Below are 27,582 nucleotides of genomic sequence, written 5' to 3'. Positions count from 1 at the left end.
GGGGGGGATCGGGGGGACATGGGTGGGGCCGGAGGGGACACGGGTGGGTTTTGCACGGAGGGGATGCTCACGAAGCATCGAGAGCCCCCGCAGGCGCATGCACTGGCCGTGGAACGCTGTCCCTCCCTGCCCGGGGCAGAACGGGGGGTCCGGGGGGATCCGGGCAGCTCGGGGACAGCCGGGCACGGGGAGAGAGGGACGGGCACGGCGGGACGGGGGGGGCACGGTGGGTGTGCAGGGCTGGAGGTGGCCGTGGACACTTCTGGACTTCCCTGGGCGATTCCCCCTGAAAACTGCTCCTCCAGTAAAGGGGCTCCCAGAATCCTGCAATCATTTAGGTGGGGAAAGCCCTCCAAGGTCACCAGCCCAGCTGTCCCCAAGCGCTGTCCCCAAGTGCCACATGCCCAGGGCTGTTAAAGCCCCCCGGAGCCGGCAGGGCAGGGATGCCTTCCCGCGGCTCTGCCGTGCCTGGGGGCAGCACCGGAGGGCTCCTGCTCCTTTTCAGGGCTCTGTGCTTTCCAAGGAGGCATCCCCGAGCTCAGGGCTGTCTGCTGGCCCGTTCAGTAACCTCGTGCTCGGGCTGTTCCCCTCCTGGGAAGCTCTCAAGGCCCGTCAGCCCCTGGCACAGCTTTGAGCAGAGCTGGTGGCCAGCAAGGAGCCGTGAGCTGGAAGGATCAGACCGGATCCATCCCCGGGCCCACAGGGATGTGCCAGAAGGGTTCTGCAAGCTCCTGCTGCCTTCCAGTGCCCCTGGCTGCCAGGGGAAGGGAACTGAAGCTCCCAGGCCACCTGCAGTGCTCTCTGCTCCACTCTTCCCACCTGGGCAGGTGCAGCTGCGGCCCCCGTGCCCTGCCCCGGGGCAGAAGGGCTGGCAGAGGGGCTGCAGAGGACTCAGCAGCGTCCTCAGGGTCCCGGGGCAGCTGGAGGTGGCCACGCTCCTGCTCGTCCCCCCACGCTCCCTCCCTGCTGACCTGCTCTGCCCTCCAGGGCTCTGTGGCCGGGCTGTCCCCAGCCCAGGGCTGCCTGGGCAGAGCCCCCACGCTCGGGCAGGGCCCTGGGGGTGTGGGGAGGGTCTCCAGCAGCTGCTGGGGCCAGTCACAGCAGTCTGGGAAACGTGGCACGGTGGGGTTTTACCAGATGGACACAAACCCCTGGGCGCAGGGATCCCCTGGGAGCGGAGGGTGCTGAGGAAGCTCTGTCAGTGCAGGGCCAGGCAGGGTTTGTCTTCGTTGTCACCCTCTGTCACCTGCGGTGCCTCCTCAGTGTCCCCTCTGTCCGTGGCTCTGCTGGGTGGTAGCAGGTGGCAGCAGCGTATTTACAACCAGACTGGACAGGAGCAAATTGCACTTTGTTGGCAAGGAATTGTCACACCTCGGGCGGCCTCAGGATGTCACCAGGCGAGGGGGGAGGTCATCCTGGGGCTGCGCTGGCTCTCGCCCACCTGCACGTCACTGAGAGCCCGCTGTGGGACACAAAGGGCAGCGCTGAGCGGCTGCTGTGGCACCAGCAGGTTCAGGACACTGGCACAGGGTGCCCAGGGCAGCTGGGGGTGTCCCTGCATCCCTGGCAGTGCCCAGGCCAGGCTGGACAGGGCTGGGAGCAGCCTGGCACAGTGGAAGGTGTCCCTGCCGTGGCAGGGAGTGATTTTAAGTTCCCTTCCAGCCCAAACCATTCCAGGACTCTATGAACAACCACATCACTCTCCCCTTGTGCTTGAGGCCTCCCTCAGTGTGCCACCCTGATTGTGTGTAGCTATGATATTTTACCAAAAATCCTTTCCTAGGATTTTTCCCTCCTGAGGAGCTGGGAGCCCCAGGAAAGAAATGTAAACAACAACCGTGTGCTGCTGTGGAATGCAACAGTGCATCTTGCATTGATCCGTGTGGATTGTTTTCAATTGATGGCCAGTCACAGCCACCTGTGCTGGGGCTGTGAGCAGTCACAGCATTTTGTTATGCATTCGATCCTATTCTTGTTCTTTGTAACTTTCTGATCATCTTTTCTCTCTGTTCTTTTAGTATAGCTTTATGTAGTATTTTAATATAACATATAAGGTAATAAATCAGCCTTCTGAGAAAACGGAATCAAGCCTTGTGTCTCCACACATGGGGTGTTCACCTCAACAATTATGTGTTAGAAAAATTGCACCTTATCAGCATTGGAAAAGTTGCCTCTAATTGGGGTGCAGCTGCTCACAAAACCCCATCCCAGTGACGCACAAATGACACCTCACTGACCCCACAGGACACACCTGGCTGCCTTGGAAATGTTCAACTCACCTCAAACTTGCTCATGAATTCTGCAAAAATGCCAAAGAAGGCTTCAGAAGTCGTCACTTTTGAGTCCTCCCCGAAGAAGGAGAGCACCTTGCTGAACTCCTCCATGGCCTTGTGCTGCAGCTCGTCCAGGGAGCGCATGGCAGGCTGGGCACTCTCCAGGAAGGACTGCAGGGATCGGCTTAAGGACAAAGAGCTGCTCCACGGAATCACAGAATTTCTAGGTTGGAAGGGACCTTTAAGATCAAGGAGTCCAGCCCATGTTCTAACACCTCAGCTAGGTCACGGCACCAAGTGCCACATCCAGTCTTGTTTTAAACACACCCAGGGATGGTGGCTCCACCACCTCCCTGGGCAGATGATTCCAGTATTTGACCTCTCTTTCTGTGAAAAACTTCCTCCTTAAGTCCAGCCTGTATCTCCCTTGGTGCAGCTTGAGGCTGTGTCCTCTTGTTTGGTCTGGAGAAAGGGACTGGCCCCCAGCTCAGCACAGCCACCCTTCAGGAGGCTGCAGAGAGTGACAAGGTCACCTCTGAGCCTCCTTTTCTCCAGGCTGAACACCCCCAGCTCCCTCAGTCGTTCCTCGTTGTGTTCCCAGCCTCGCTGCTCTCCTTTGGACACGTTCAAACATCTCAACGTCCCCCCTAAACTGAGGGGGGCCAGAACTGGACACAACCAGTTCCAGCCTCTACCCAACCCTTATCAATCTCATCAGATGGCTGGGCTCCAGCCCAGCTGGCAGCAGGGAGCACAGGACCGTGCTGGAACGTGTGCCAGCACGCTCCCTGGGGCTGTGCCACACAGGGGCACCCCCAAAGCTGCTGGGGCAGTGGCAGGCACAGGGAGCCCCCCGGGCAGCGGCAGGGTGTCACTCAGTGCCAGGTCCCCCCCCCCTCTCACGGAAGGATACGCTCATGACGATGGCAAACCTGTCCTCGGCGGTGGCCGGCATGCTGTGACACGCCTTCTGGATGTCACTCACCGTGCTGTGCAGGTCCTTCAGCTCGGCCGTCAGGGTCCTCTGGTTCACTGCAGGGGACAGCGGGGCTGGGTGAGGGGCTGGGGGGGCAGTCTGTCTGTCTGTCTGTCTGCACTGCTCTGCACCCACGTCCTGCTGTCCAGGCAGGGTGGACAGCCAGAGCGTCCTGCTGGGGCCAGCAGCTGACCAGGAGCACACCAGAGCAACCAGGAGTGCCAAAACCTGCCAAGGACAGGGGGCACACAGGGATGGACACCCAGGAGTGTTGCTTTGATTTTTTGTAAGATTTTCTAAGCTTTCTGATGTTTGCATTTTTTGCAGCAAACTTTTTTCACGTGCTTTCTGTAAACAACTCATTGTTTTCCTTTTTTTTTTTTATGGAAGAGGAGAAATTTGATGGACTGTTGGTTTGTGTCACCCTCCAATCCACTGTCGCCTTTGGAAATGTATAAATGTTGGAGTCAGAAAATAAACTTCCTTTTTCCCCAAGTGCTTTCTGTAAACAACTTATTGTTTTGCTTTTTTTTTTTTTATGGAAGAGGAGAAATTTGATGGACTGTTGGTTTGTGTCACCCTCCAATCCACTGTCGCCTTTGGAAATGTATAAATGTTGGAGTCAGAAAATAAACTTCCTTTTTCCTGCCTTGAGAGCAGCAGCGTGTCCAGGCCATGTTGTTTCGTGTCCTACAGTGACACAGGAGGGACACAGACATCAGGACAAGGGGGACACAGTGGCAGGAGTTTGGGCAGCTGGGAGCCTCCAGGGAGGGAAGGGTTATTTAAGAGTTAGGCCAGACAGAAATTCCAGCTGGGAAAGCTCCAGGTGCAGACCCTCCTCCCGTGGAAATCCACAGCTCCAGGTGAGTTTGCTCCTTTCTTTACCCACTGCAGCACCAATTCCCAGGGGAATTGCTCACCCACAGCAGGGCAGGGTGGGCAAGGGGGACGCAGCTCGTGCTTTGTAGAGATTCAATGCAACGTTTAAAATCACAGAATCGTGGAATCATGATTTAGGTTGGGAAAGCCCTCCAAGGTCACCCAGCCCAGCTGTTCCCCTGCTCTGCCAAAGCCACCACTGACCTAAGCACTGTCCCCAAGTGCCACATGCACAGGGCTGTTCATCCCTGGGATGGGGACCCCACCCCTGCCCTGGGCAGCTGGGCCAGGGCTGGGCAGCCCCTCCAGGAGGAAATTCTCCCAAAATCCACCCTGAGCTGCCCTGGCCCAGCCTGAGGCCGTTCCCTCTGCTCCTGTCCCTGTTCCCTGGAGCACAGCCCGACCCCCCGGCTGTCCCCTCCTGGCAGGAGTTGTGCAGAGCCACAAGGTCCCCCCTGATCCCCCTTTTCTCCAGGCTGAGCCCCTCCCCAGCTCCCTCAGCCTCTCCTGGAGCTCCAGCCCGATGCCCAGCCCTGTTCCCTTCCCTGGCCACGCTCCAGCCCCTCGGGGTCCCTGTTGTGGGGGCCCAGAGCTGCCCCAGGGCTGGAGGCTCCCCAGCAGTGCCAGCACAGGGACGGGCACTGCCCTGCTCCTGTGTCACACCTGCCAGCCTCCTGTGACACCCCCAGCTCCAGAGCATGCAGAACAAATCCAGAGTGTGTGTGCCTGCTTTTCATTGCTGAAAACTGAGCTGTTTATTCAAGGTGAGCCAGCTGTGAGTGAACTGAGACCCTCCCCGGGGTCCTGCAGCACAGGTGACCGTGGCACTGCAGTGCTGGCACCTGCACGGAGGCTGGGCCACACCATCTCCTGGCACTTCACAGAACCAGGAGTTTCTAGGTTGGAAGGGACCTTTAAGATCATCGAGTCCAGCCCACGTTCTAACACCTCAGCTAGGTCACGGCACCAAGTGCCACATCCAGTCTTGTTTTAAACACACCCAGGGATGGTGGCTCCCCCACCACTTCCATTTCCTCTGCCTCCCCTGCCCTTCCAAGATGCCTCTGAGCATGGGGAGCAGGGTTTGAAGGCAGAAGGGAGCACCAGGGCAGGGACAGAGCCTTGCCCAGGCACTGCCACGTGCAGCAGCGTGGGATGGGTGCCACCTCACTGTCACTGAGCTCGGCCCTTCCTAAGGCTCTCCTGCTGCTCTGGACATTTCCTCAGCTGCTCAGGCTCCCGTCCTGCTCCTGGCAGGGCTGTGCAGCTCCTGGCTGACCCCAGGCAGGGCAGGGACACACGGGGCTCACAGCTGCTCTGTGCTTTACCTTTGGCAGCGAGCGGCACCGTGGGAAGGTCCTTGGCAAAGCCCAGGAGCTCTGGGAAGTGTTGGCTGAGGGATTTGGCGAGGATGTGCAGGAAGGTGGATTTCCCATCCACGGTCTTGGTGGTGTTCAGCTGCAGCGAAGCAGAACAAGTGAGGACCCCCCTGCAGAGGGAGGGGCTCACGCACACGGGGGGTGGGCTGCTGCTGGCTCAGCCCCACGTGCCCGGGGTTAATGGTTAAAGTGCACATTTAATGTTTACACAGCACCTGTGCCAGCTGAGGGCTGTGGAGATGCCCCTCCTGCAGGGCAGGGCTGTCCCCTGTCCCCACCCCTGTCACCCTGTGGGGTGAGCACCTCTCCCACCACCCCTGGGCCCTGCCAGCCCAAGGTGAGCAGGATTCCCACCAGAAGCCACCAGAGCCCCCCTGAAATCCCCCTGTGGATCAATCCAGCCCCTCCCTGGCACCCAGGGTCTCCTGTGAGAGCAGCTTTGCTGGGCACAGGGAGCTCCCAGCTCGGTGTCCCTGCCCCAGGAGCGAGCCTGCCTCTCCTCACCTCGGTGAGGAAGTTGATTTTAAATCCTGTTGTTTTGCTGGTCTTGGGCTGCCCGTTGTTCAGGTAGTTCCCCATGGCCAGCACGAACTGCAAAGAGCAGAGCAGGGGGTGAGGGGCTGGTGAGCTCCCGCCCCTGTGTCCTCCCAGCTCCTGGCACTCTGAATTTCTCTTCCCCACCCAATAATGTGCAGGAAAACACTGTCCCCATGGATCTAAGGATCTGGTGGGGGGTCACTGTCCAGGATCTACTGAGGAGTTTCATCACTCCTCTGCTAATGCCTCTGAGCACACAGTGACCTCATTTGTCCCACCTGGTTTTTCTGGGGTGTTTGGTTTTTTTGGGTTTTTTTTGGTTTGTTTTTTTTGTTTGTTTGTTTGGGGTTTTTTTTTTGTTTTTTTAAAGCAAAACCAAATGAATGAACAGCAATTTGGGACAGCTCATCTGAGCACGGTCACGGAGGACCTGCAGTGGAATTTGTTCTCTCTCTGCCAGGCACAGCTCATCCCAGGACACCAAAAACACCTCCTCAGGGGGAAGGGCAGTGTGGGGGGCACAGGGAGCAGCCTGGGATGCTGCCCAGCTGTGGGACACAGCCGTGGGGGCTCCTGGGCAATGCTGAGGGCCAGTGGAGGCTGTCCCAAGGGGCAGGGACTGCTCTCACCTCCAGGATCTTTGCCAGCTTCTTGCTGCTTTTCAGCTCCAGGGAGGCCTTGCAGATGCACTCATAGCTGGCTTTGATCTCCTCGGTCTTCTCCTGCAGGGTGGTCTTGAAGTGCAGGCTGCGCAGGCGGATCTTGTACTCGGGCACCGACAGCATCTGGGCAGGAGGAGGGCAGGGTCACCACCTGCAGTGCCACAGCCCCTCACAGGGCTCCTCCTGCCCTGTGCATGGAGCAGCAGCTGCAGGTGGCACGGGGAGCGCAGGAGATGCAGGTGGCACAGGGAGTGCAGGAGCTGCAGGTGGCACGGGGAGTGCTGGGCAGGTGTGCTGCCACGGGATGGGCACTCCCACACCAACATCCATGGGTGACTTCCTCCAGAGAACATAAACCAGAGCTGGGCAAAGTCACTGTCACCAGGGAGCAGACATGGGGGTGGCTCTGCAGCTCTGAACCGGCCCATGGGAGCTGCCAGAGCCTGCAGGCATCAACTGAGCATCACCCCCACGGTCCCAGTGCCACCAGCCCCAGGTGTGAGTGTGCTGCTGGCAGGACAGGCACACACAGCCAAGGTGTGAGTGTGCTGCCGGCAGGACAGGCACACAGCCCCAGAGCCCAGCCCTGCCCGGTACCTGCAGCACGAACTGGTCGGGCTCGCTCAGCTTGCCGGGGCTCTCCTTGTAGCTCTGGAAGCGCTGCACCTCCTCCCCGTCCGGGGCGTAGAGCAGGAGCTGCTTGATGTGGGACGGCTCCAGGCGATCCGTCTCCATCGTCATCAGGATCTGCCGCAGCTCCACGTGCGACAGCTTCAGGTGCGCGATCAGGATGGCTGGGGAGGGAGGAACAACCCTGTCACTCGGGGGGAAGGAGGGGACCCCGGGGGGGTGGCAGTGCTGGGGACACACTGCCCGGCAGGACAGGGGACACACTGCCCGGAGTGCTGGGGACACACTGCCCTGCAGGATCGGGGACACACTGCCCGCAGTGCTGGGGACACACTGCCCGGCAGGATCGGGGACAGGAGCGGGACATCCACCTTCCCGTGCAGGTGCCCCGGCTGGCACAGCCCTGGCACAGGGAAGGTTTCCCCCTCTCTGGGATCCTGCGGGGGCTGCGTGGGCACCCACGGGCGGCTCTGGTCCTGCAGCCCCCAGGGCACGTCGTGCACCTCACCCACTCCCCGGGCTGGGCTGCCCTGGCACCGGCCCTGCTCCCACCTCCCCCCGAGCCGGGGGATCCCTGGCAGGGTCCCACCGAGCCCTCCCAGCCTCCTCCCGACCAGAAACATCCTGGAGAGGCAGCACGGCCCCTCCACTGCCCCGCTTCCCTGCGGGCTCTGCAGGACCACCAGGCACATCCCATCCCCATCCTTCCCCAAAAGTTCCCTCCTTCCCCTGCCCGGAATGAACGCAGTCTGGGGCAGCTCTGAGCTGCAGAAGAGTCCATCTCAGCTGAGCTGTGCCCATGGGATGGAGCTCGTGTTCCTTCCCTTTACCTTTCCAGTTCTCTACATCCCACCTGTGGGCCCCTTTTGGGGGTACCTTCACCCTGGACTTCACTTACATGTGTTGTAGGCCTTTTTGTGGGACAAAATTTCAACCACGTCTTTCTTTTTAAAGTTTTCAGGCATGAGAGTTGGCTCTGGAAGAGAAACTGAAAGATTTAATCACGGGTAAGGACAGGCTCAGGCGGCTCCAGCGGGAAGAAAACTGTCCTGCAAACAGTGAAACCACGAATGAAAGAGAGCAGGACGGATGCTTGGCACACAGCAATGGCTCCAGGAATCCTTGAATTCTGCAATTCAAAGATCTCCCCAATGGAGGACTCAGTTGGAGCTGAAAAAGGTAAAACAAGAGGTGAAACACACAGAAAACCCCAGACTGCTCAGAAACATCCCAAGAACTGTGTCCCCTGAGATGAGTCCATGTCACCCACTGCCAGCTGGGCTCCTTGCAGCAGAGCTCAGCCATCCCACTAGCTTTACTGGAATGCTCCCACGGGATCACCAGTGATCACGCCCAGCCTGGACCTGCTCCGGGCTTGTGGCACCCAAAAACTCCTCTGGTGAGGATCCCAGTGGGGCTGTGGGAGACCCCAGTGAAGAGTGATGGGAGCTGCACAGGCACAGAGCTCCAGGGCCACCACAGCTCCTGGGGGACATTATGATTATTTCATAAAGAGTCAAGTGCTGCTGGTGAGGATTTCTTTGGACACAAGAATGTTTTCAGGGCTTTTTCAGCATTCCAGAGTTCTCAAGCTGGAATTGGTGGAATTGCAATTGGTGAAAGCCTCCAGCCAGGTTTCAGTGCCCAGTGAAATGGAGAGAAAATAAATCACGGCAGCAGAGATAATTAAGGGAGATAATGAAACCATCTCCACCTTAATGACCCACTGTGCCACCAGCACAAAACCCTGAGGATGAACAAATTCGTGCCACGGGTGATGTCACAGACAGGCATTGCCTTGCTGCCCACCGAGCCCCAGCTCCTCCCAGTCCCTCCCAGTCCCTCCCAGCTGGCACCAGGACCTGCTCTGGGGCTCAGTACTTACTCGTGGGCTTCTGAGTCCCAAAGTGCAGCTCCAGGTCGAGGTATTTGACCATATCGCTCAGCTTGTCGTAATCCGAGTCTTCCCCGAGCTGTGGGGAGGAGGAGTCAGGAGCTGTGCTGGCACAGGGACAGCCCGACAGTGCCACCTCTGCTGGCACATTCCCTGTCCCCACACTCAGCTCGTGTCCCCAGGACAAGCTGGTGGCACCCTCCTGTGACAGGAGGCTCAGCCAGTGCCCTGCAGATTCCCTCAGCTCCTGACACAGCTGAAATCCTACAGAGCACCTCTGTCTTCATTGCTTCTTGGGCATGATCCCACACTGAAGGATAAAATGGGAATTCCCGGAGCTTCAGGGATTTTTCTGCACACTGAAAAATCACTGTGAAGAAGGATCTTCCTTCCTGGAGTGCTGAGGAGAGGGACCGGCAGGGTTTGAGTGCCTGTGGGACTGGAAGGTGATCCCACAGCTCCCCTCTGGCTGCTCAGGGCGCAGGGAACATGGCATGTCCTGAACACAGGAGGGACCTGAGGCTGGGAGCTAAACCCGGGAAGGGACTGGATCCACCTCGGAGTCCTGCACCACGTCATGGCCATGATGCCAGGGGATTGCCATGTCTTGTCTCACCCCTCACCTCTGCTGTCCCCTCCACTCTCGGGGCTCTCCCATCACTGCTCCAACCATCCCCATCCTTCCTCACTGAAACCCCCCTCACAGCTGCAGAACACATCTGGAGGCAACCCCTGAGGGCAGGGAAGTGCTCCCCACGATGCTGTGGACAAATTCAGCAGCTCAGAGGCTTCCCAAGGCCTCTCCCCAGCCCAGCAGTTTGGCCCAAACAACCCAAGGACGAACGGGAGCCCTGCAGAGCCTCGCACAGGTCAAAGCTCGCCGGGGACCCCCGTGCCTCCCCCCACTGCCCTCTCCCGGGCCGTACCTGCCCCCAGATGGTCCCCTCCGAGTTCTCCACCTGCTCCCAGCGCAGCCTCTTGACGCTCATGTGGTTGGACTCGCTGCGGCGGTGCAGCAGCCCCCGGTGCAGGGGGGGGGCGCAGGGCACCGTGGGCGGCGGGGGCGGCGGCGGCGGCGGCGGGATGGGGTGCAGGTGGCCCACCAGGGACTTGGGGGCCGGGACCGCGCTGGCCTTGGCGACCTCAGCCTTGGTGGGGCCGCTCTGGGGGTCGTGGAACTGCAGGGGGGGCGGCGGGGGCGGGGGGCTGAGCGGAGGAGGGGGGATGTGGTCCGAGAGCGTGGAGTAGGTCAGGGAGCTGCCCTCGTCGCTGCTGCTGATGTACTCGCTGCTGCTGACGTCGTTGGTGACGTAGCTGCCCTGGTCATCCTGGAAGCTCATCTGGGTGGGCACACAGCACGGGCTGAAGGTGGAACCTTGTCCTCCATCCACATCCTCCATCCTCCTCATCCTCCACACACATCCTCCATCCATATCCTCCATCCTCCTCATCCTCCATCCATATCCTCCATCCTCCTCATCCTCCATCCATATCCTCCATCCTCCTTGTCCTCCACACACATCCTCCATCCTCTTCATCCTCCATCCATATTCTCCATCCACATCCTCCGTCCTCCTCATCCTCCATCCTTATCCTCCATCTACATCCTCCATCTTCCTCATCCTCCATCCACATCCTCCATTCTCCTCATCCTCTTCATCCTCCCTCTTCCTTGTCCTCCATCCACATCCTCCATGCTCCTTGTCCTCCACTCACATTCTTCATGCTCCTCGTCCTCCATCCACCATCCTCCTCATCCTCGACCCACATCCTCCATCCTCCTCCATCCATATCTTCCATCTACATCCTCCATCCTCCTCATCCTCCATCCATATCCTCCATCCATATCATCCATCCATCCATCCATCCATCCATCCATCCATCCATCCATCCATCCATCCATCCCTCCATCCCACCCTGGTGTCTCCTGCCCCTCCCTGCCACCTGCAGAGCCCAGGACGTGTCCCCTGAGCCCGCACGTGGGCGGCTCCACGCCCAGGGCGCCGCAGCTGCTCTGAGCAGCCCCGTGCCACGCTCACCTCCTCGTAGTCATTCTCCGGGGTGAGGAAATCATCCACGATGGTGACGCGGTGTCCCAGCTGCTCGCTGAGGGCGTCCAGGAACCGGTCGGTGTCGCGGCTGCGCGGGGGCCTGGAGAAGGTGAAGAGCTTCTTCCGTCGCGACAGCGGCGAGTACTCGCGGTGCTTGGGCGACGGGGCCGGGCTGCTGTCCAGGCTGACGTAGGGGTTGGACTCGGTGCTGCACGGCGAGGCCACGCTGCTGTGCAGCCGGTAGTAGCAGGGCTGGCTCGCCAGCTCGCTCGGCCACGCCAGCCCCGGCTTGCGGCCACCTGTAGGGCAGAGCGAGGGGGGTTCGTGGGTGTCCTGCAGCCCCCGGGCATGGGAGGCAGGAGCCCGAGGAGAGGGGAGGAGCAGGGAGCTTGCCGGGCTGTGATCCCACGGGATGAACCGTCCCACACACGCCACTGCCCCCCGGCAGCCGGAGCTCTGCAGAGCTCACCCGCAGAACCATCGCCGGCGCCTTGGGAAACGGCACCAAGAGGCCGCTGTCTTCTCCCCCACCCGCCTGGCCAGCTCTGCCCTCCGTCCCCTGAGGTCCCCCCGAGGTACCTGCAGCGTGTGGCAGCTCGGGGGCGGGGGGTGATGTCCTGTGCAGGGCAGCGTTGCCCACCTTGCCGGCAAAGCCGCCGATCAGGCGGTTCTCCAGCTCCGCGTACACGGCCGACATCTGGGGAAGGACACAGAGCTGCTGCTGTGCCCGGGGCCTGTGGAGCCCCAGAGACCTGCCCCAGAGACCTGCCATGTCCTGGGGACAGGACAGTCCCCACAGGCCAGGCTGCCCCTGGCTCCCTGGCAGTGCCCAGGCCAGGCTGGATGGGGCTGGGAGCAGCCTGGGGCAGTGGGAGGTGTCCCTGCCATGGCAGGGGTGGCACTGGGTGGGCTTTGGGGTCCTTCCAACCCAAACCTTTCTGGGACTCTCTGGCCCACCAGTACCCATCTCTTACTGTATAAAGGGGGGGCTTCACCCCAGCCCAGGCTGCTCTGCCCTGTCTGAGCCCCACAAGAGCCTCTCACTGCTGAGGTTGCAGGAAGACATCAGCCTCATTAAAGGTGACTAATTGCCCAGGGACGTGGCCTCAGAGAGGGGCAAGGACACCGTCAGCCCCTGCAGGTATTCACCCACAGACACATCATTCCCTTCTTCCTCTGCCCTGTGCTCACAGTAAAGGAACCAAACTGCCTTCCCGTGGACACACCACCCCACCCACGTGGCCAAAGCCCTGCCAGAGGTGTCCCCTGCCCCGGCACACCATTTTGGGGTTGGGTGTCTCCGGGAGGGATGTGCCATCACCAGCCTGTCTCTCTCCAGGGATCAGGCGAACGGGGACCTCCACGGTGTCACTGCCTGCGGGAGGGAGAGACAAACCAGTCATGCTCTGCCTGTGCCCCCAGCCCCCACAGCCCCCACCCACACGGGGCCCCTGTCTCTTGCTGGGACCTGGGGTGAGCTCCCTGCCCCAGCTCCCGGCCCTGGGGGTCCCGAGGGAGCAGTGCAGGGCGGGTTTGAGGTCAGCAGACAGTTCCAAGCTGCTCCCCTCTTCCCTCGGGGCAGCTGAGGACAGGGCTGCTCCCCACAGCTGGCCAACATCTGCCCAGACACGGCTCCCCTCCAGCACACACAGCTGTCGGCTGCTCTCTGGGCTCTAATCCCCACCAGAAGATCTCCTCAGAGCCAGGTCAGAGGATCTGCCCTGGGAAGTGTCTGAGACCCCCCTGAGAGCTGAGGGACACCACATGCCCGGGAGGTCCTTAGGGAGGTCAGGGGGAGGTCGTGGCCAGCAGCACAGGTCAAGGCCCTTCAGCATCAGCCAGGAGCCATGGGAACAGGCAGGTCTGTGTCCCCTGAAGGGAGGCAGGGCTGCTGCCACGAATGGGGCCTGTCAGGAGTCTCCAAGTGGCCCTGAACCATGATCTCCTTCCTCACATGGATTTCCCTGTTAATTTGATGGATTCTGAGAATGTTCAGAGGGAAGCCATAAATTTTACTCCCAGAAGGGGGGGCCCAGACCAGCAGGACCAGCTCACATCTGAGTAATGGAAAGGGTTGGAAATAGCATTCAGCCTCATGATGAAGTGGTCTCTTACTGAATTGGTTCTGTCATTATGGAATTGCTGTCCCTGGAGGTGTCCAAGGCACCCCTGGATGTGGCACTCAGTGCTCTGGGCTGGGCGACAAGGTGGGGATCACTCACAGGTTGGACCTGATGATCTTTGAGGGTTTTCCAACCTAAATGATTCAGTGATTCTATAATTCTGTCATTCTGTTTCTGAAAACAATGATTTCCAGCCGGTGCCTCACTGCTGGCTCTGCTCTGACCTCCCTCCACCTTTCCTCCATCTTTTCCCATCGTTCATGCTGAGGAACAGGTCGGGAATTTGGCTGGGGGCAGAGCAGCACTCAGCAGGCAGAACCCCCGTGTCCCAGCCCCAGTCACCCACCTGCTGCCCCCTCCTCAGGGCGGGGGGTCCGGAGGCTGCCCCGGCACAGGGAGGAGCCGCGGACGGAGCTGCGGTACCGATCCTCAGCCTCTGCCTCGGCTGCACAGGAAACACCTCCGTGAGGCACAGCCAGACCCACAGCTCCCCACCCTGCACGGGGCCCCCTGGGGCCCCCCAGAGCTCCCAGAGCCCCCCAGGCCCATGGGACTCACAGCAGCTGCCATTCCCAGGCAGCTCGCTCCATGCCCGGGAGCTGAGCAGGCTCCAGGTGCTGCTGCCAGCACAGGGCAGGGATGGATGCTCAGGGATGGGACATCCAGGCCCTTTTTCCAGCAGGATTGCCACCCACCAGCTCATGGCCTGCATGGAAGTCCAGCCCCGAGATGGGCTGCTCCCAGTAAAGCCTTCCTGCCCCCAAGGGAAAGGAAGGAAGAGGTGCCAGCCCTGGAATGCTGCCTGGAAGGAGCACACGGCCCCTGCATGGTCCATGTGCAGATCAGGGAGCTCACAGCAGGACGGAGGAATGGAGCATCCATCCCAGCAGAGCAGCACTGGGACATGGGAAATCACCAGGGTTTGGAAGCCCAGGGGAAGGAGCAGCCCAAACCCAGAGATCTCTGGCCATGCTGCTGCCAGGCACAGACACAGAACAGACCAGAACAACCAAAACTGCTCATGCAGAGACTGCCCCGTTCACTGAGACACTGAGAGCAGCCAGGGATCAGCTGGGAACAGCAGCCTGGACAGGGAGATCTGCTCCTGTGCTTCCCTTTCCCTGGCTGGGCATTCCTGGAATGCAGCTGGGAACTGTACACTGAACACAGGGCATGAATTCCTGGGATCCCACAGCCCTGGGCTGAGCTTTGTGCACACACAAAAGCTGAGCTTTGTGCACACACAAAGCAGAGGTGGCTGAGTGCAAATCCAGTGAGCAGATCCAGCGTGCGTGGATTGCAGGATCCCGGGCACAACAGGAGGATTTGCACCAGGACTTGGAGCTGCTTCTGTTTTCTGCTAAAATCACTGTGCTCCTCCAAAACAACCGCAGGATCCTGGGCACAACAGGGAGGATTTGCACCAGGACTTGGTTCTGTTTTCTGCTAAAATCACTGTGCTCCTCCAAAACAACACTTCTTTTTACCTTTGCTGAGTCTAAAATTAACTCTGTGTGAGCAGCTGAGAACAGGAAAATTGGAAGCAATTAAAAGTGCAAACACACAGATGAGGACATTTCACTTCAAACCTGCTCTCCCCTGTACACCGCTGGCTTTGTGCTGCCACAGAGCCAGGTGAGGGTGATGGTGAGGGGACAGGGGACCAGGGACAAGGGGATCACCAACTGCCTTTTTGGGAGAGCAGCAGCACCTCTTCCAACCAGGGATGTTTCTGTAGCATCCCAAGGGACGCTGTGTCACCCTTATTTCACCTCTCTGATCTGAATGCTGCCCTCACACCAGCTGTTCTGGACTCCCTCACCTCTAACCACCTGAGCAGCTTCCAAAAGCTGCCAGAGTCACCCTCTCAGGTGCCATCTGTCCTCTCCCTGCAGTTTCATTCCAAAATTACACCACCAAAAGGGACTGAGCTGCCAGCACCCGCCAGGACACGGCGTGTCCCTCCTGGAGCACGGGGACTCCCTCACCTGCCAAGGCCTTGTACCCCAGAAACCTGTCAATCTTTTGCTGGCAGTGCTCCTGCTCCTCGTAGCTCAGCAGCTGGTAGATAAACTGCCAGAGGACTTGCTTGGCTGGGGTGTCCAGCACCGGGTACACATCCACAATGAGAGTGTCAATGTTCCTGCAAAACAGGAGAGGGCTGGGCAGTGACAGTGACAATGTGGGCTGGGCAGTGACAGTGACAATGTGGGCTGGGCAGTGACAGTGACAATGTGGGCTGGGCAGTGACAGTGACAATGTGGGCTGGGCAGTGACAGTGACAATGTGGGCTGGGCAGTGACAGTGACAATGTGGGCTGGGCAGTGACAGTGACAATGTGGGCTGGGCAGTGACAGTGACAATGCTCCTGACAAACAGGAGAGGGCTGGGCAGTGACAGTGTCCCTCTGGCTGAGGGAGAAATGCAGCAGGGAGGGTGGCTGGCCTGGCAGCTCCTGGGGCCAAAGGCTCCATCTGATTTTGGTGTGTAGAGCAGGGAAAAGGGCTGTTGGGAACAGCTGAGCACCCCATCCCATGAGGATAGAACAGCCTGCAAGAGGATGGAATTCTGCCCTGGCACAGGGTGCCCAGAGCAGCCTGGATCCCTGGCAGTGCCCAGGCCAGGCTGGACAGAGCTGGGAGCAGCCTGGGACTGTGGAAGTGACCCTGCCATGGCAGGGGTGGAACAAGATGTTCTTTAAGGTCCCTTCTAACTCAAATCATTCCATGATTTTGTGACAGTGCTGGAAGCCCAAGCATGGCAGGAAAGGAGGTCACTGCTGGGATCTGAGTGTGCCAGGGGACGTGGCTGGATCCCTGTACGGGACAGGGGGGATGTGCTCCATGGCAGGACAAGGGCTCTGCCAGCCACAGCCATTCCCGTGCAGCCCCCAAGGAATGCTGCAGGCAGGATTCTGGGAATCCTGAGGAGACAAGGGTGGAACGTGGAGAGATTCACTGGAAGAGGTGGAACAGGATCTGCGGCTGTCAGGGACAGCCAGGCTGCAAGACAGCCTGCACTGGGGGATAAGAGGTGACCAGCTTAACCTAAAGGAACCAACACCTGAAGGATGTGCCCTGTCCCCAGGCAGGATACCCGGGCTCAGACGAGCTCGTGCCCAGGGAAGCCCTGGCTGGGGAGGCTGGAGGGACAGCAGAGCTGGTGTGCCAGCCAGCTGTGCCCTGCCTGACAGGGACCTGGCGCTGCTGCAGGCCAGGTGCCAGCGGGAGGGCTCCCAGCTGGCAGGAGTTACCGGTGCTGGAAGAAGCCCTCCAGAGCCTTGCAGACGGAGAAACGCTCGGGCGGGGTCAGCAGGTGCTCCAGCTGCTGCGTGAACGTCCTCCCCTGGATCTTGATGCTAGAGGGGAGGATCTCTGCCACCCACTGCAGGGAGGTGAGGGCCGAGGAGCTGCTCGGGGACTCAGCAGAGTCAGAGTCTGCAAAATAAATATTCCGTCTTTCCTTGGCTTCTTTTGAGGGCAGTGGAGCAGTTGGAGGGTCACTGGCTGTGTGCTTTGGAGTGGGTCGGGATGGATGGGGTTTGGAACAACCTGGTCTGGTGGAAGGTATCCCTGCCCAAGGCAGGGGGGTGAAATGAGATCGTCTTTAAGTCCCTTGCAATCCAAACCATCCCAGGCTGCTGGGGCTGTGTGCAGCAGGGAGCTGCTGGGGTTGGTCTGGGTGCACCTGCAAACGAGCTGGGGCTCCTAACGTGGGGCTGAGGGGAGGGCAGTGCTGCTCCAGAGGGACAGCCAGGCCCTGGCTCCCAGCTCTGGGCATTGGGGAGCAGCACCCCAACAGCACAGGGACCCTCAGCCTGCACAGGGACTGCCCCAGCCTGCACAGGGACACCCCCCAGCCTGCACAGGGATCCCCCCAGTCTGCACAGGGAACCCCCCCAGTCTGCACAGGGAACCCCCCAGCCTGCACAGGGACACCCCCCAGCTTGCACAGGGACCCTCAGCCTGCACAAGGAACCCCCCAGCCTGCATAGGGACTGCCCCAGCCTGCACAGGGAACCCCCCCAGTCTGCACAGGGAACCCCAGCCTGCACAGGGCTTGGGGACCATGCTGTGCCCGGGGGATCCTGCCCTCCGTGGGCACCCTGAGTGCCCCAGGCACCCTGAGCTCTGACCAGGCACCGATCCCTGCAGCAGGATAAGAACCCTGCACAGCCCAGCCCCGGGGCTTTGTGCAGCACCCTGCAGGCGTTGGGTTACTGCGCACAAGGACACACGCCGCACAGGAAGGACACTGCGAGGGACACCGAGGACAGCCACGCAGCAGGATGAGCCCTCCTGGAGAGCAGCCAAGCCTGGGATCCAGCCTGATCCCACAGAGCAAGGCCCACGTGCCCTGGGCAGAGCAGCATCCCCCGGGCAGCGCGTTAACCTGCTCGGCCGGTGGAGGCCCCAGCAATCCCCTCCTGCAGCAGGAATTGGGGAGCTGGCATGGGCTTGCTGCTCCGCAGACCCTCCCCCCTGCACTCTTACCGCTGGGGAAGCTGACGATGCCCTCTTCCACCACCAAGGTGGGCATGGCCCCGCTGCCCTGCAGCATCGACACCACCTTGTCGTGGGAGCAGCTCCTGCGGGCACAGAGAGCCCGGTGAGAGCTGCCCCGGGCAGCACTGAGCACACACAGCCGGCAGCTGCCTTCCTCTGCCTTGGGAAAGCCTCCTCGTGCTGCTCAGAGCCACAGGGGTTTGGGCACCGCTGAGATTCCCTGGATTCTCTCCATCTGTGCAGCCCCCGAGGGACGGCCCGGATCCTGCCCCATGAGTGCACCAAGGAATAACCAAGGGAATGCCCCTGGCCGCCCTGAGGAGTGTCACGGCACAGGAAGGCAGAGTTAAGCTACACCCAGACCCAGAAAATGATTTTTCCTTTAAATAACACAGCGCTGCGGGTCTGTCCTCGCCTGTCCTAATTCCGCGTGAAAAGAAAACGCAAGGTGAATATAAAGTGTAATTTTGTAGGTGAAAAAAAATCTTGGGATGCCCTTGGAGAAGGGTACGGGCCAGGCTGGGACAATGCCTTCCAAAACCAGGGCTCAGAGGACAATCCTCAAGCCGGTCTCTTTTTTTCTGGCAGTGCTGCATCAGCCAGCAGTTCGCTGGATCAGCTGAAACGTGAGAACCTGAGCCCTGACAGAGCAGCATCGGTTTAACCTTTAAATATTCATCACCCTCTCTTGTCCTGCAGCCTCCTCTAACCCTTTGCTCTTGGTTTTTATGCAGAAAGACACACCCGAGGACACAGCACTGGTGAGGGGCACAAGTCCCTCTGGTCCCACAAACAACACATGGAATTAACTTCCTGGTACAAATGGGATTCCCACCTGGCTTTGAGCTTACGATCCCATCGTGGGAGTGATTCCTGGGCTGGCTGGGGCTCTGCTACTCTCCAAAGCAGAACCTCAGGTGTTTAACACACACACATTAACTCAGAGTGCCTGAAATTGGGGTCTGGGGGCAGGCTGCAGTCAGAAGCCAGGCCATATAAACTGTCCTGCACAGAGAACTCAGAGGAGGAGCAGGGCTGGAGAAAATGCTCCTCTCAGAGCCAGGTTTTGTACAGCAGCACTAAATGAGCTGTCCCCACTGTCCCCTCAGGGCAAAGCCCTGTGCCTGGCAGGGCAGCAGGGCCAGCAGTTCCTGTTCCCCTTGCCCAGGAGTGACCACAGCGTGTGCCCAGCCCTGCCCTGGTGCCCTCAGCTCCTACCTCATGTCCAGGCCGTTGAGGAACAGGATCCTGTCTCCAGCTTTGAGGGCAGCCTTCTCCGCCGGGCTCCCTAAAGGCACAAAGGGGCTTCAGCTGCAGCACCCCTGGCTGGGATGGGGGTCCAGGGACACCCCCAGGCAGGGCACCCCCTGCACCTGGCCCTTCGGGGTGGGCTGGGGCCGTTCACGCAGCTGGGTGCAGCACCCAGCCTGCACTGGGAGCACTGGTGGCCTTTCAGGATGGTCCTGAACACATCTCCCACTCCTCCCAACACGGAGTGGATAAAGGCAAGCCAAACTGTACCAAAGATGCTCCTTATTCCACTGGAAAAACTCCATCACTGAGCCTTGGGAAAGCCCCTTTTGCTCTTTTCTAGCAAACAGCACTTAGCATTTCTAGTTCAGAGCAGAGCTGAGGCTGTGATGCCCCAATCTCGTGTTCTTACCTGGCAGGACAGACTCGATCCACACCGGGGCGTGCCCGCGGAGCGTGAAGCCAAAGCTCCTGTTGCCTTTATAAACCCGCACAGTTCTGGGGTGAAAAAGGCAAACAGGATGTCAGAGTACAAGATCCAGCTGTGGTTTCCCTCCCCAGCCCCTCCACAACCCTGCTGGCCCTGGTTCTCCTGAGTGCTCAAGTCCCCAACGCTCCCAATGTCCCCACGAGGTCCCCTTTGACACCAAAGTGTCTTTCAGATGTGGTTTCAAAGTGGAATATGGGATAAATATATAGATTTAAAGAATAAAGAATAAATGTGTGTATAAAAGCTAAAAATCATCTGGTTCCAACCCCCCATGGCAGAGAGTTGGAATTGGATGATCTTTAAGGGCTCCACCAACCCAAACCAGCCTGTGATTCTTTATTACACAGAATTAGAGACAATGTGGTTCAGGGAGCAAAGGTCTCATAGGCTGATGAGAGAGGAATTAAACTCCTCCAGGAAATTTTGGAAGGAGCATTAGGAAATCTCCCTGCTGGGAGGCTGACTGGAGCTGGGAGCTGTTCCTGCAGGGGGCTGGGGGTCGGCAGCATTACTGAGATCATTTCCAACCAGCGGGATCCTGCGCTGCCAGAGGGAGGCTGGGCTGGGAGTGCATTTTGGACAAGGCACGGGGCAGATCAGCCTGGCAGGAAGGCGGCTGGATCCCCCTGCTCTCCGGCTGGCCGGGTCGGGGCAGGCTCTGCAGGCAGCAGGGGCTGGGCTCTGGCCATCTGGGCACCGGCAGGGAAGTGGGTTAATCCCCGTGCAGGGATTGTCTTGTCCTGCCTTCCTCCCGCAGCCTGGCACCCAGACACTGCTGGGGCGGGGCAGGGCCGGGCACCGCCTCGAACCAGGGGATCCTAGGGCTGGAGAAGTCCTTTCAGGGTATGAAATCCAGCCAGCAGCAATCCGTGCTCACCGTGACCGTGCCCTCAGTGCCACGGCCACCACCTCCTCACCCTTTCCAGGATGGGGACTGCAGCACTGCCCTGTGACAGTGCCTGGCACCAGCACTGCCCTGTGACAGCGCCTGGCAGCCTCTGCTGGGCAGGAATGCTCCCTGACATCCAAACCCAAACTTCCCTGCTGCAAGCTGAGGCCATTTCCTCTCGTCCTGTCACTTGTTACCTGGGCAAAGAGACCAACCCCAACCTGGCTCCTTTCAGCCTGCTCTGTACCCCGAATCCTGCTGGCATAGAGGGGTACCCTGAGTCCTGCTGGCACAGCTGGGTGCCCCAAATCCTGCTGGCACAGCCTGGCACCCCGAATGCTGCTGGCACAGCTGGGTATCCCGAATCCTGCTGGCACAGCCGGGTATCCCGAATCCTGCTGGCACAGCCTGCATCCCACCCAGCAAGGAGCAAACATCCCCTCTCAGCCTGCAAGTGCCACCCCACCTCCTCCAGCTAGCCCCGCGGAGCTGAGGGGACACAGAGGGTGCCCCGGAGCTGGGACAAGGGGCACACAGCTGCCCAGCCTTCCAGAGGGAGAGATCTTTGCTCATGCTGACCCCAGGCGAGCTCCACACCGAGCATCCCACCCTTCCCCCGGCACCCCTCCCTCATCCCATCCCGCCTCGCACCCACCCCAGCAGAGCGGTACCTGCGGGCAGCCCCCGAGGCCACATTGCTGCTGACGAGCGAGGTGGTCTTGCGCAGGCTCTTGCCGAGCTCCTCGTGGCTGCGGGGCACGGAGCTGGCGCGGGTGGACACGAGCAGCCGCTCCTGCTGGTCCTCGCTGCGGCTGCGGCGCAGGCGGTTGCCGTGCTCGCTCTTGGAGCGGCACAGCTTGCTGATGAGGCTCTGCGACACCACCTCGTCGAAGCGCTGCCGGTGCTTCTTGGGGATGAAAATCCTGCGGAAAGGAGGCAAGGCGGGAGGGTGAGGAGCGGGGGCCAGGCGGATGCGGGACAGAGCTGCGGATCCCGGCATCCCTGGAAGGGAAAGGGATGAACTCAGCTTGGGAGTCGGCCTCAGGCCTCACGGAGCTGAGAATGCCGGGGCTGGGGACACTGGGGACACCGGGGGTACTGGGGACACCGGGGGTGCTGGGGACACCAGCTGCATCTCTTCCCCCATCCCATGCAGAGCCCCGTTGGAGCAATGATGTCACACCCCTCCTCAGGACCTGTTTCTTCTAGTACCCCCAAAACGCTGCTCCCCATCTCCATGCTCCCACACTCCAGCCTTGAATACCCCCACATCCCAGCTCCCTGCACAGCCAGGCAGGAGCCTCGTGCCCCGCGGGAGATGACGGTGCTGCAGGGACGGGCACGGTGATGCCGCAGGCAAGGGGACAGCCCAGGAACTCGCTCTGTTTCGGGTCACCTCCCCTCTGCCTGGTGGGAGCAGCCAGGTGGCCTTTGTGCCCCTGCAAGGACCCCCAGGGGAGGCACGGGCAGTGCACAGCAGGATCCCAGGAGGGAGGGAGGGAGGAAGCACCGCTCCCACCCGGCCCGGGGTGAGCTCCAGAACCCCGGCAGACACTTTTCCTTTTCCTTCTGCCTCACAGCAGGCAGACCCCGACACCCGCTCACCTTCCCCTGCCCGCCGCTCGCACATTTAGGGGTTTCTGGAGGAGCTGGCACCTCCGGGTGTTTCTATAGCAACTCCTGCAGCTGCAGCTCGTTTGCACAAAACCATCTCGGGGCTTCGTTAGCGCCCGGCACCGCGCGGGGTGTGAGAGCAGGGCCGGTGTTATCACAGCCCCGAGGGGTGCGAGCACACCCCCGGCTGCCTGGGGACCGCGTGTCCCACCAGAGCGGGAACTGGGCCAAACTGGGCCAAACTGGTGCCACTCGGCCCGGAGAAGCTGCTCCGAGGGGAAGGGACAGCGGGATACTGCTGGGGTAGGCAGGGGATCCCGCAGGGCTGCCTGGCAGCTTCACCAAGGGAACACAAAATCCTGGGTGGAGACGGAGGAGGAGAGGCTTCAAATCCCAAACCTACCGGGACCAGGACATCTCTATTTCCCCACCCAAAGGCAGAATTCAAAACAAGAGCTGGTGCAGGAGAAGGCAGACCACAAGCCACCCCAGGCTGGCAGATGCTCATGCAGAGCATCTGGTGACAATTTAAAACAAGTAACACATTGGTGCAATTCACAGGTGATCTGTGATTAAGCAGCAACTACAAAAGAGTGAAATTTTGCTAATAAATAGTTCACCCTGTAGGACAGGGGAAGATGTGTGTCCCCCAAGCCTCTGCTCTGGGCTGGGCACCCACCAGGGAGAAGTCCGGGTTCCTCACAGGCAGAATGAGCACAATCCCATTTAATTGGCCAAATTACATCTGCTTGTTCCAGCAGAGCTGTCCCACTTTGCACAAGCCTCTGCTTCAGCACTGGGCTGAGGAGCTGGGCCCCGGAGCCAGCCCAGGACCTGGCACTGGCACTGCCCCAGAGCTGGGGCACAGCAGGGCCCAGACAGGAGAGACCCCACTGACTGTCACAAACAATGCCACCAAAGCAGGCAAAACCATTTCCGTGGCTGTTCCTGCGGTGTCCTGCCACCCCACAGGATAAACCTGCCTCTGCCCACTGCCGTGGCACCAAGGAGCAGTGCCCAGCTGGGGTTTCCCTCTCGAGCAAACCCCACGGGGATTCACGGAGCCTGGACGTGCCCACCCTGTCTGTGGAGCTCAAGCAGGGGCAGGGTGGCACAGTGCTGGCATTGTGCCTTCTGCTTCCTCTTCCTCAAGTGCTCCAGGTCAGCCCTAGCTCTGTTTCCTGTTGGAGAGGGGATGGAAAGGCACCCCCATCCCTGAGCCCTGTGCCCGCTCCCATGCCCGGTGCCACTGAGCCTCAGGGCACCAGCCCTCCTCTGCAGCAGCTCATTTGGGAGAACTCAGTCTGCTCGAAGACATGGCTGTGAATTCAGGGCATCTTCCAGGCCAGCAAAAGTCCCAGATGCTCCAGGCTGCTTCACCTTCACCCACCCCCAAAGCAGCCTGGCCAGGATGGTGGCAGAGCGCCACTGCGCCCATCCCCTGCTCTCGGCTCCTGCTCGGGGCTCCCTTTGGCTGTTTGGCACCTCAGCCTGTGCCACACTCCCATGCCACAGCTGCCAGCTGGGCAGACAGTCCCGTTCCTGCAGCCCACCCATTCCCAGCCAGCCCCTGTGCCACACGCACACGTCCTGCGAGGTCACCGAGCTGCCGGGGACAGTCCCAGCCGGGATGCCGGTGCTGGGGCTCAGCGGGACAGGACGTGTCCCCTGCGGGGCAGCAGGACAGTCCCAGCCTGGCTGGGGTGATGCTGGGGCTCAGCAGGACAGGACGTGTCCCCTGCAGGGCAGCAGGACAGTCCCAGCCTGGCTGGGGTGATTCTGGGGCTCAGCGGGACAGGACGTGTCCCCTGTAGGGCAGCAGGACAGTCCCAGCCTGCCGGGGCGGGTGAAGCTGCCACGAGTTTGCTCAGCCAGGGGAGCGAGGGGACAGCGAGCCTGGCTCCATCACACCCCCAGCCCCACGTCCTCGCCCCCCGGGCTGGCCTGCAGACCAAGCTGCCCCCGGAGGGCTCTTCCCAGCGCCCCCACCCCAGCTCCGCCCGGCTCCCCCCGGTGGCCGCGGGGCAGTGCCAGGGCGCTGCGGTGGCACGGCTGTCCCGGGGACACAGCGGGGTCCCCCCAGCCCCAGAGGCAGCCGAGCCATGCCAGGGACGCCCGTGGGGCACGAGGCTGTGCCGGGGCGGCGGAGCAGGGACACGTACCGAAAATGCCGGGAGAAACTCCGGTCCTTTCCCATTTGTCGGGGTGCGGCGGGAACAAAAGGGAGATGCTTCAGATCCTCATGCAGCTGAGCCCCAGGCTCGGCTCACGCCCACCACGCCAGCCGGTGCCGCCCCGCGTGTGGCACCCCCGCCGTGCCCGGGGAGCGGCACCTGCGCCCGGCTCGGCCCGGCTCGGCCCGGCTCGGCCCCGCTGCAGCTCCAGGTGCCGCTGCACCATCGGCCGGGAGCCCCCGCTGCCGTCTGGCCGGCTGTGCCCTCCCGGCCGGCTCGCAGCCGTCCCCTCCGTCTCCCCCCAAAAACTGCAGGCGCTGGGGTTTGCAGCTGGAGCTCTCTAGCCGCTCCTCCGAAAGGAGGGCACGGCTCGGCGCCCAACTCCGGGGGGATGCCTCCCTGCTGCTAATTAGTTGACTTGTAAAGTGCTTGTGTTTAAATTACGTGCTGCAGGAAGGGGTGAGGAACCTTAAAGGCAAACGGCACCAGGGGTTTTGGGGAGGTGGAGCTGCCAGGCTCAGGGTCAGGAGCAGAGCCACGGGCCCAAAGCCTCTCACGGAGCATCCTTCACCCCAGGGTAACACAGCAGTGCCCTTCAGTGGGAATAAAAGAGAAACCCCTTCTTTAATTTAAATAACGCCATCTTTAAGCACATCACTGGTGCTTGAAGAAGAGGACGTGAGGCTTCCCGAGCTGCCAACATCACACACAGTCCCCAGGTAGTAACAAAGGAAGGAGAAATGAAAAATGCACGGTTTGGCCCCAAAACAACCAGCAAAGACCTGACCTTGAGTTTGTCAGTTGTGCAGAAAAACACGTCCCAGGGTGGATTAAAACACTGAGCTACACTTGGATTATATCTGAACTGTGCTGTGGAAACCACTACCAGTCCTGAAAACCTCTGCTGGTCCTGCCAAACACTAAAATCCAGGAGAGAAAACTCTTGCAGGCTTTACCCCAGAACAGGAATTCTGAACCCCAAATGCTCAAACCTCATCTACCCGTGTGTGGGACGGGGGCACAGCCCCGGGGGATGCCGAGCCTCCAGCCCCTCGTGCAGGAGCAGGGAGCTGTGATCCCAGTCCCGTTCTCCCCGTGCTGGGAGCCTCCAAAATCCCTCACCTGGCTGCAGGTGGGGCCATTGTCACCAGGGTGCTCTGCAGGTGGGGCCATTGTCACCAGGGCGCTCTGCAGGTCCATTGTCACCAGTTACCAGGACCGGAGGTGCTTTTCTGCAGGAGGGCAGGCGGAGCAACGGGGCTGGAGCCCCTCTCAGCCCTTCCCCGGCCACCCTGCCATCCCCGGCAGCTTCGGGTCACCCTCCTGACACCTCCCTGCCCAGGGACAATTCATCAGACACACCCCGTGCCTGGCTGGGGTCCCATCAGCACCCCAGGGTGCCCTCGGCTGTCCCAAACCCAGTGTCCCCGTGCCCAAACCACGCTGTGCACCACGACCTGCTGGCTTTGTCCTTGTCCTGGCAAGGACAGGCGGTCCCACAGCTCCGGGGACACGGAGAGCTTGAAAGAGACCCCAGAAAGGCTTTTCCTGCAGCTCCACTCTGCTTTTCCTGTTTTCTTTAAGACCCTGGAAAACTCATCCTAAGTAAGCACTTCCCAAAATAAAAGTTGTGACTCCAGCAGGGTGCAGGCGGGCCAGGCTGATCCCATCTGCATCCCAGCCGGAGTCTGATTTGCCAAAGGAATTTAATCTCCTATCAGGAGATTTCCCACCGAGGCATTTTGGTCGTGACCTATTTGAACTCCACCAATAAAAAAGGAACTCGCTCCCAATTGTCTCACTGCTGACACGTTTTGTTCCCTGCCGCCCTAATTCCCCTTTTTTTGGGCAGTTGAGCATATGCTGGGCCATCAGATTAGGGATTTTTTTTTTAATGGAAGCAAACAAGAGCTGCTTTTCCTCCATTAGCGTCCCGTGACCCAGGTGGTTTTTCAATGGGATTGGACAGGAGGACAGTGTCCGTATCAGCATCAGGGGCTCGGGGGGTCTCTCATGTTCCATCCACATCCAGAAGAGCTGGGAAGCCCCCCCCAGCCCTGGAGAAGTGGGTATGTGTAGGGCTTGAGAAGCAGGGGAGCAGCACAATCCATAACATATAAATCCTAATGGCTGAAATGAATTTTCTGATCCAGGGCCGGTCACAGATGGCTGGAGCAGTTTAATACAGGAACACGCCAGGCAGTTTTATTGCCGTGAAAAACAAGCTGAGACAAATAGATTGTGTTGGGAGCGTTATTAACGCGGACTCGGTGGAATTTCTCCCGCAATAAGGGAGCCCCCGGTGGGCAGCGATTTCAGCTGTGCCGGCGATCAGAGCCGGGAGCGGGCTCAGCTCAGCTCAGCTCAGCTCAGCTCAGCTCAGCTCAGCTCAGCCCAGCCCAGCTTTATCCCGAGAGCAAACGGAGCCAAACCAAAGCAGTGAAGAACAAAGTGCCCCAAAGTGTCCTACCCGCAGCCCTGAAGCACAACACGACCTCCAGGAGGGCCAAGACAACACCTCACAGTCGGAACGGAGCTTTCCCTGAGGATGCAGCCGGGGCCAGGGGCTGGACCGCGCACATCCCCCGGGCTCACAGGACGCCGGCTGTGTGCCTGCTGCTGTTCCCCGATATTTCCCCCCAGTTCCACTGCAAACAGATGGTTTTAACCCGAACGGTGCTGCCAGGGGCTGGCGCATCCCTGGCACGGCACCACCGGGAAAACCCGCGCTGCAAAGGGACGCGGTGGCCGGGCCGTGCGGGTGAGCCGGTGCACAGCCCCGGGTGACACCGAGGGCATCCCCCGCGTCCCGCCCGGCTCCCGGGGTGACCCCTGCCCCCAGAGCCCAGCGAGCTCTGCAGAGCCCCGGGCGCGGAGCCGGCCCCGCAGCCGTGCCCTGCTTTGGAACCAGCTCAGAAACCAGAGCAGCACGGGGGCACGGGACCCCCGAGACCGCGGCCGGCCCAAAATAACCCAGCCCCGGCACAGGGGCCCGGCGGGGAGCACAGGGGACAAACCCCGCGCTCTGGTGTCGCAGGTGATGGAATAACCCAAATTCCAGCCTCCCCCGCCTGGCGGATCCCTCGAGCGGAGCAGCTCCGAGGCAGTACGGATGCTAAGAGTTAATGAACTTCCAGCACACCTCGTTTTCGCCGTGCCAGGGGCTGCCGCGTTCCAGAAGGAACCTGATTTAAACCCATTGTCCCTCACTCCCAGGAAAGGTGCGTTCGTTACTCACCCGAGACAGCTCAT

At 60.4% G+C, this 27,582-nt stretch overlaps 1 protein-coding gene across 1 annotated transcript; it reads right to left on the bottom strand.

Annotated features, from left to right (window-relative positions):
- Positions 1–1,390: 1,390 nt before the first annotated feature.
- On the bottom strand, positions 1,391–27,582 carry LOC121334450 (Grid2 interacting protein). The gene is made up of 21 exons (XM_041401602.1): positions 27,569–27,582; positions 21,214–21,465; positions 19,576–19,661; positions 19,131–19,200; positions 17,901–17,995; positions 16,661–16,844; positions 15,396–15,550; positions 13,754–13,852; positions 12,565–12,659; positions 11,864–11,981; positions 11,273–11,583; positions 10,160–10,573; positions 9,225–9,312; positions 8,238–8,315; positions 7,307–7,503; positions 6,677–6,832; positions 6,015–6,101; positions 5,460–5,589; positions 3,187–3,305; positions 2,280–2,444; positions 1,391–1,462 (listed from the first exon to the last, which is right to left on the bottom strand). The coding sequence occupies exons 1-21, from the start codon at positions 27,580–27,582 to the stop codon at positions 1,391–1,393; spliced, it is 2,985 nt and encodes a 994-aa protein (XP_041257536.1).

This window comes from Onychostruthus taczanowskii, unplaced genomic scaffold (assembly GCF_017590055.1).
Source record: "Onychostruthus taczanowskii isolate IOZ18803 unplaced genomic scaffold, ASM1759005v1 scaffold19, whole genome shotgun sequence".
Classification (NCBI taxonomy): Eukaryota; Metazoa; Chordata; class Aves; order Passeriformes; family Passeridae; genus Onychostruthus; species Onychostruthus taczanowskii.
The sequence above is the reverse complement of the archived record's forward strand: the minus strand, read 5'-3'. Positions and strand labels throughout refer to the sequence as shown.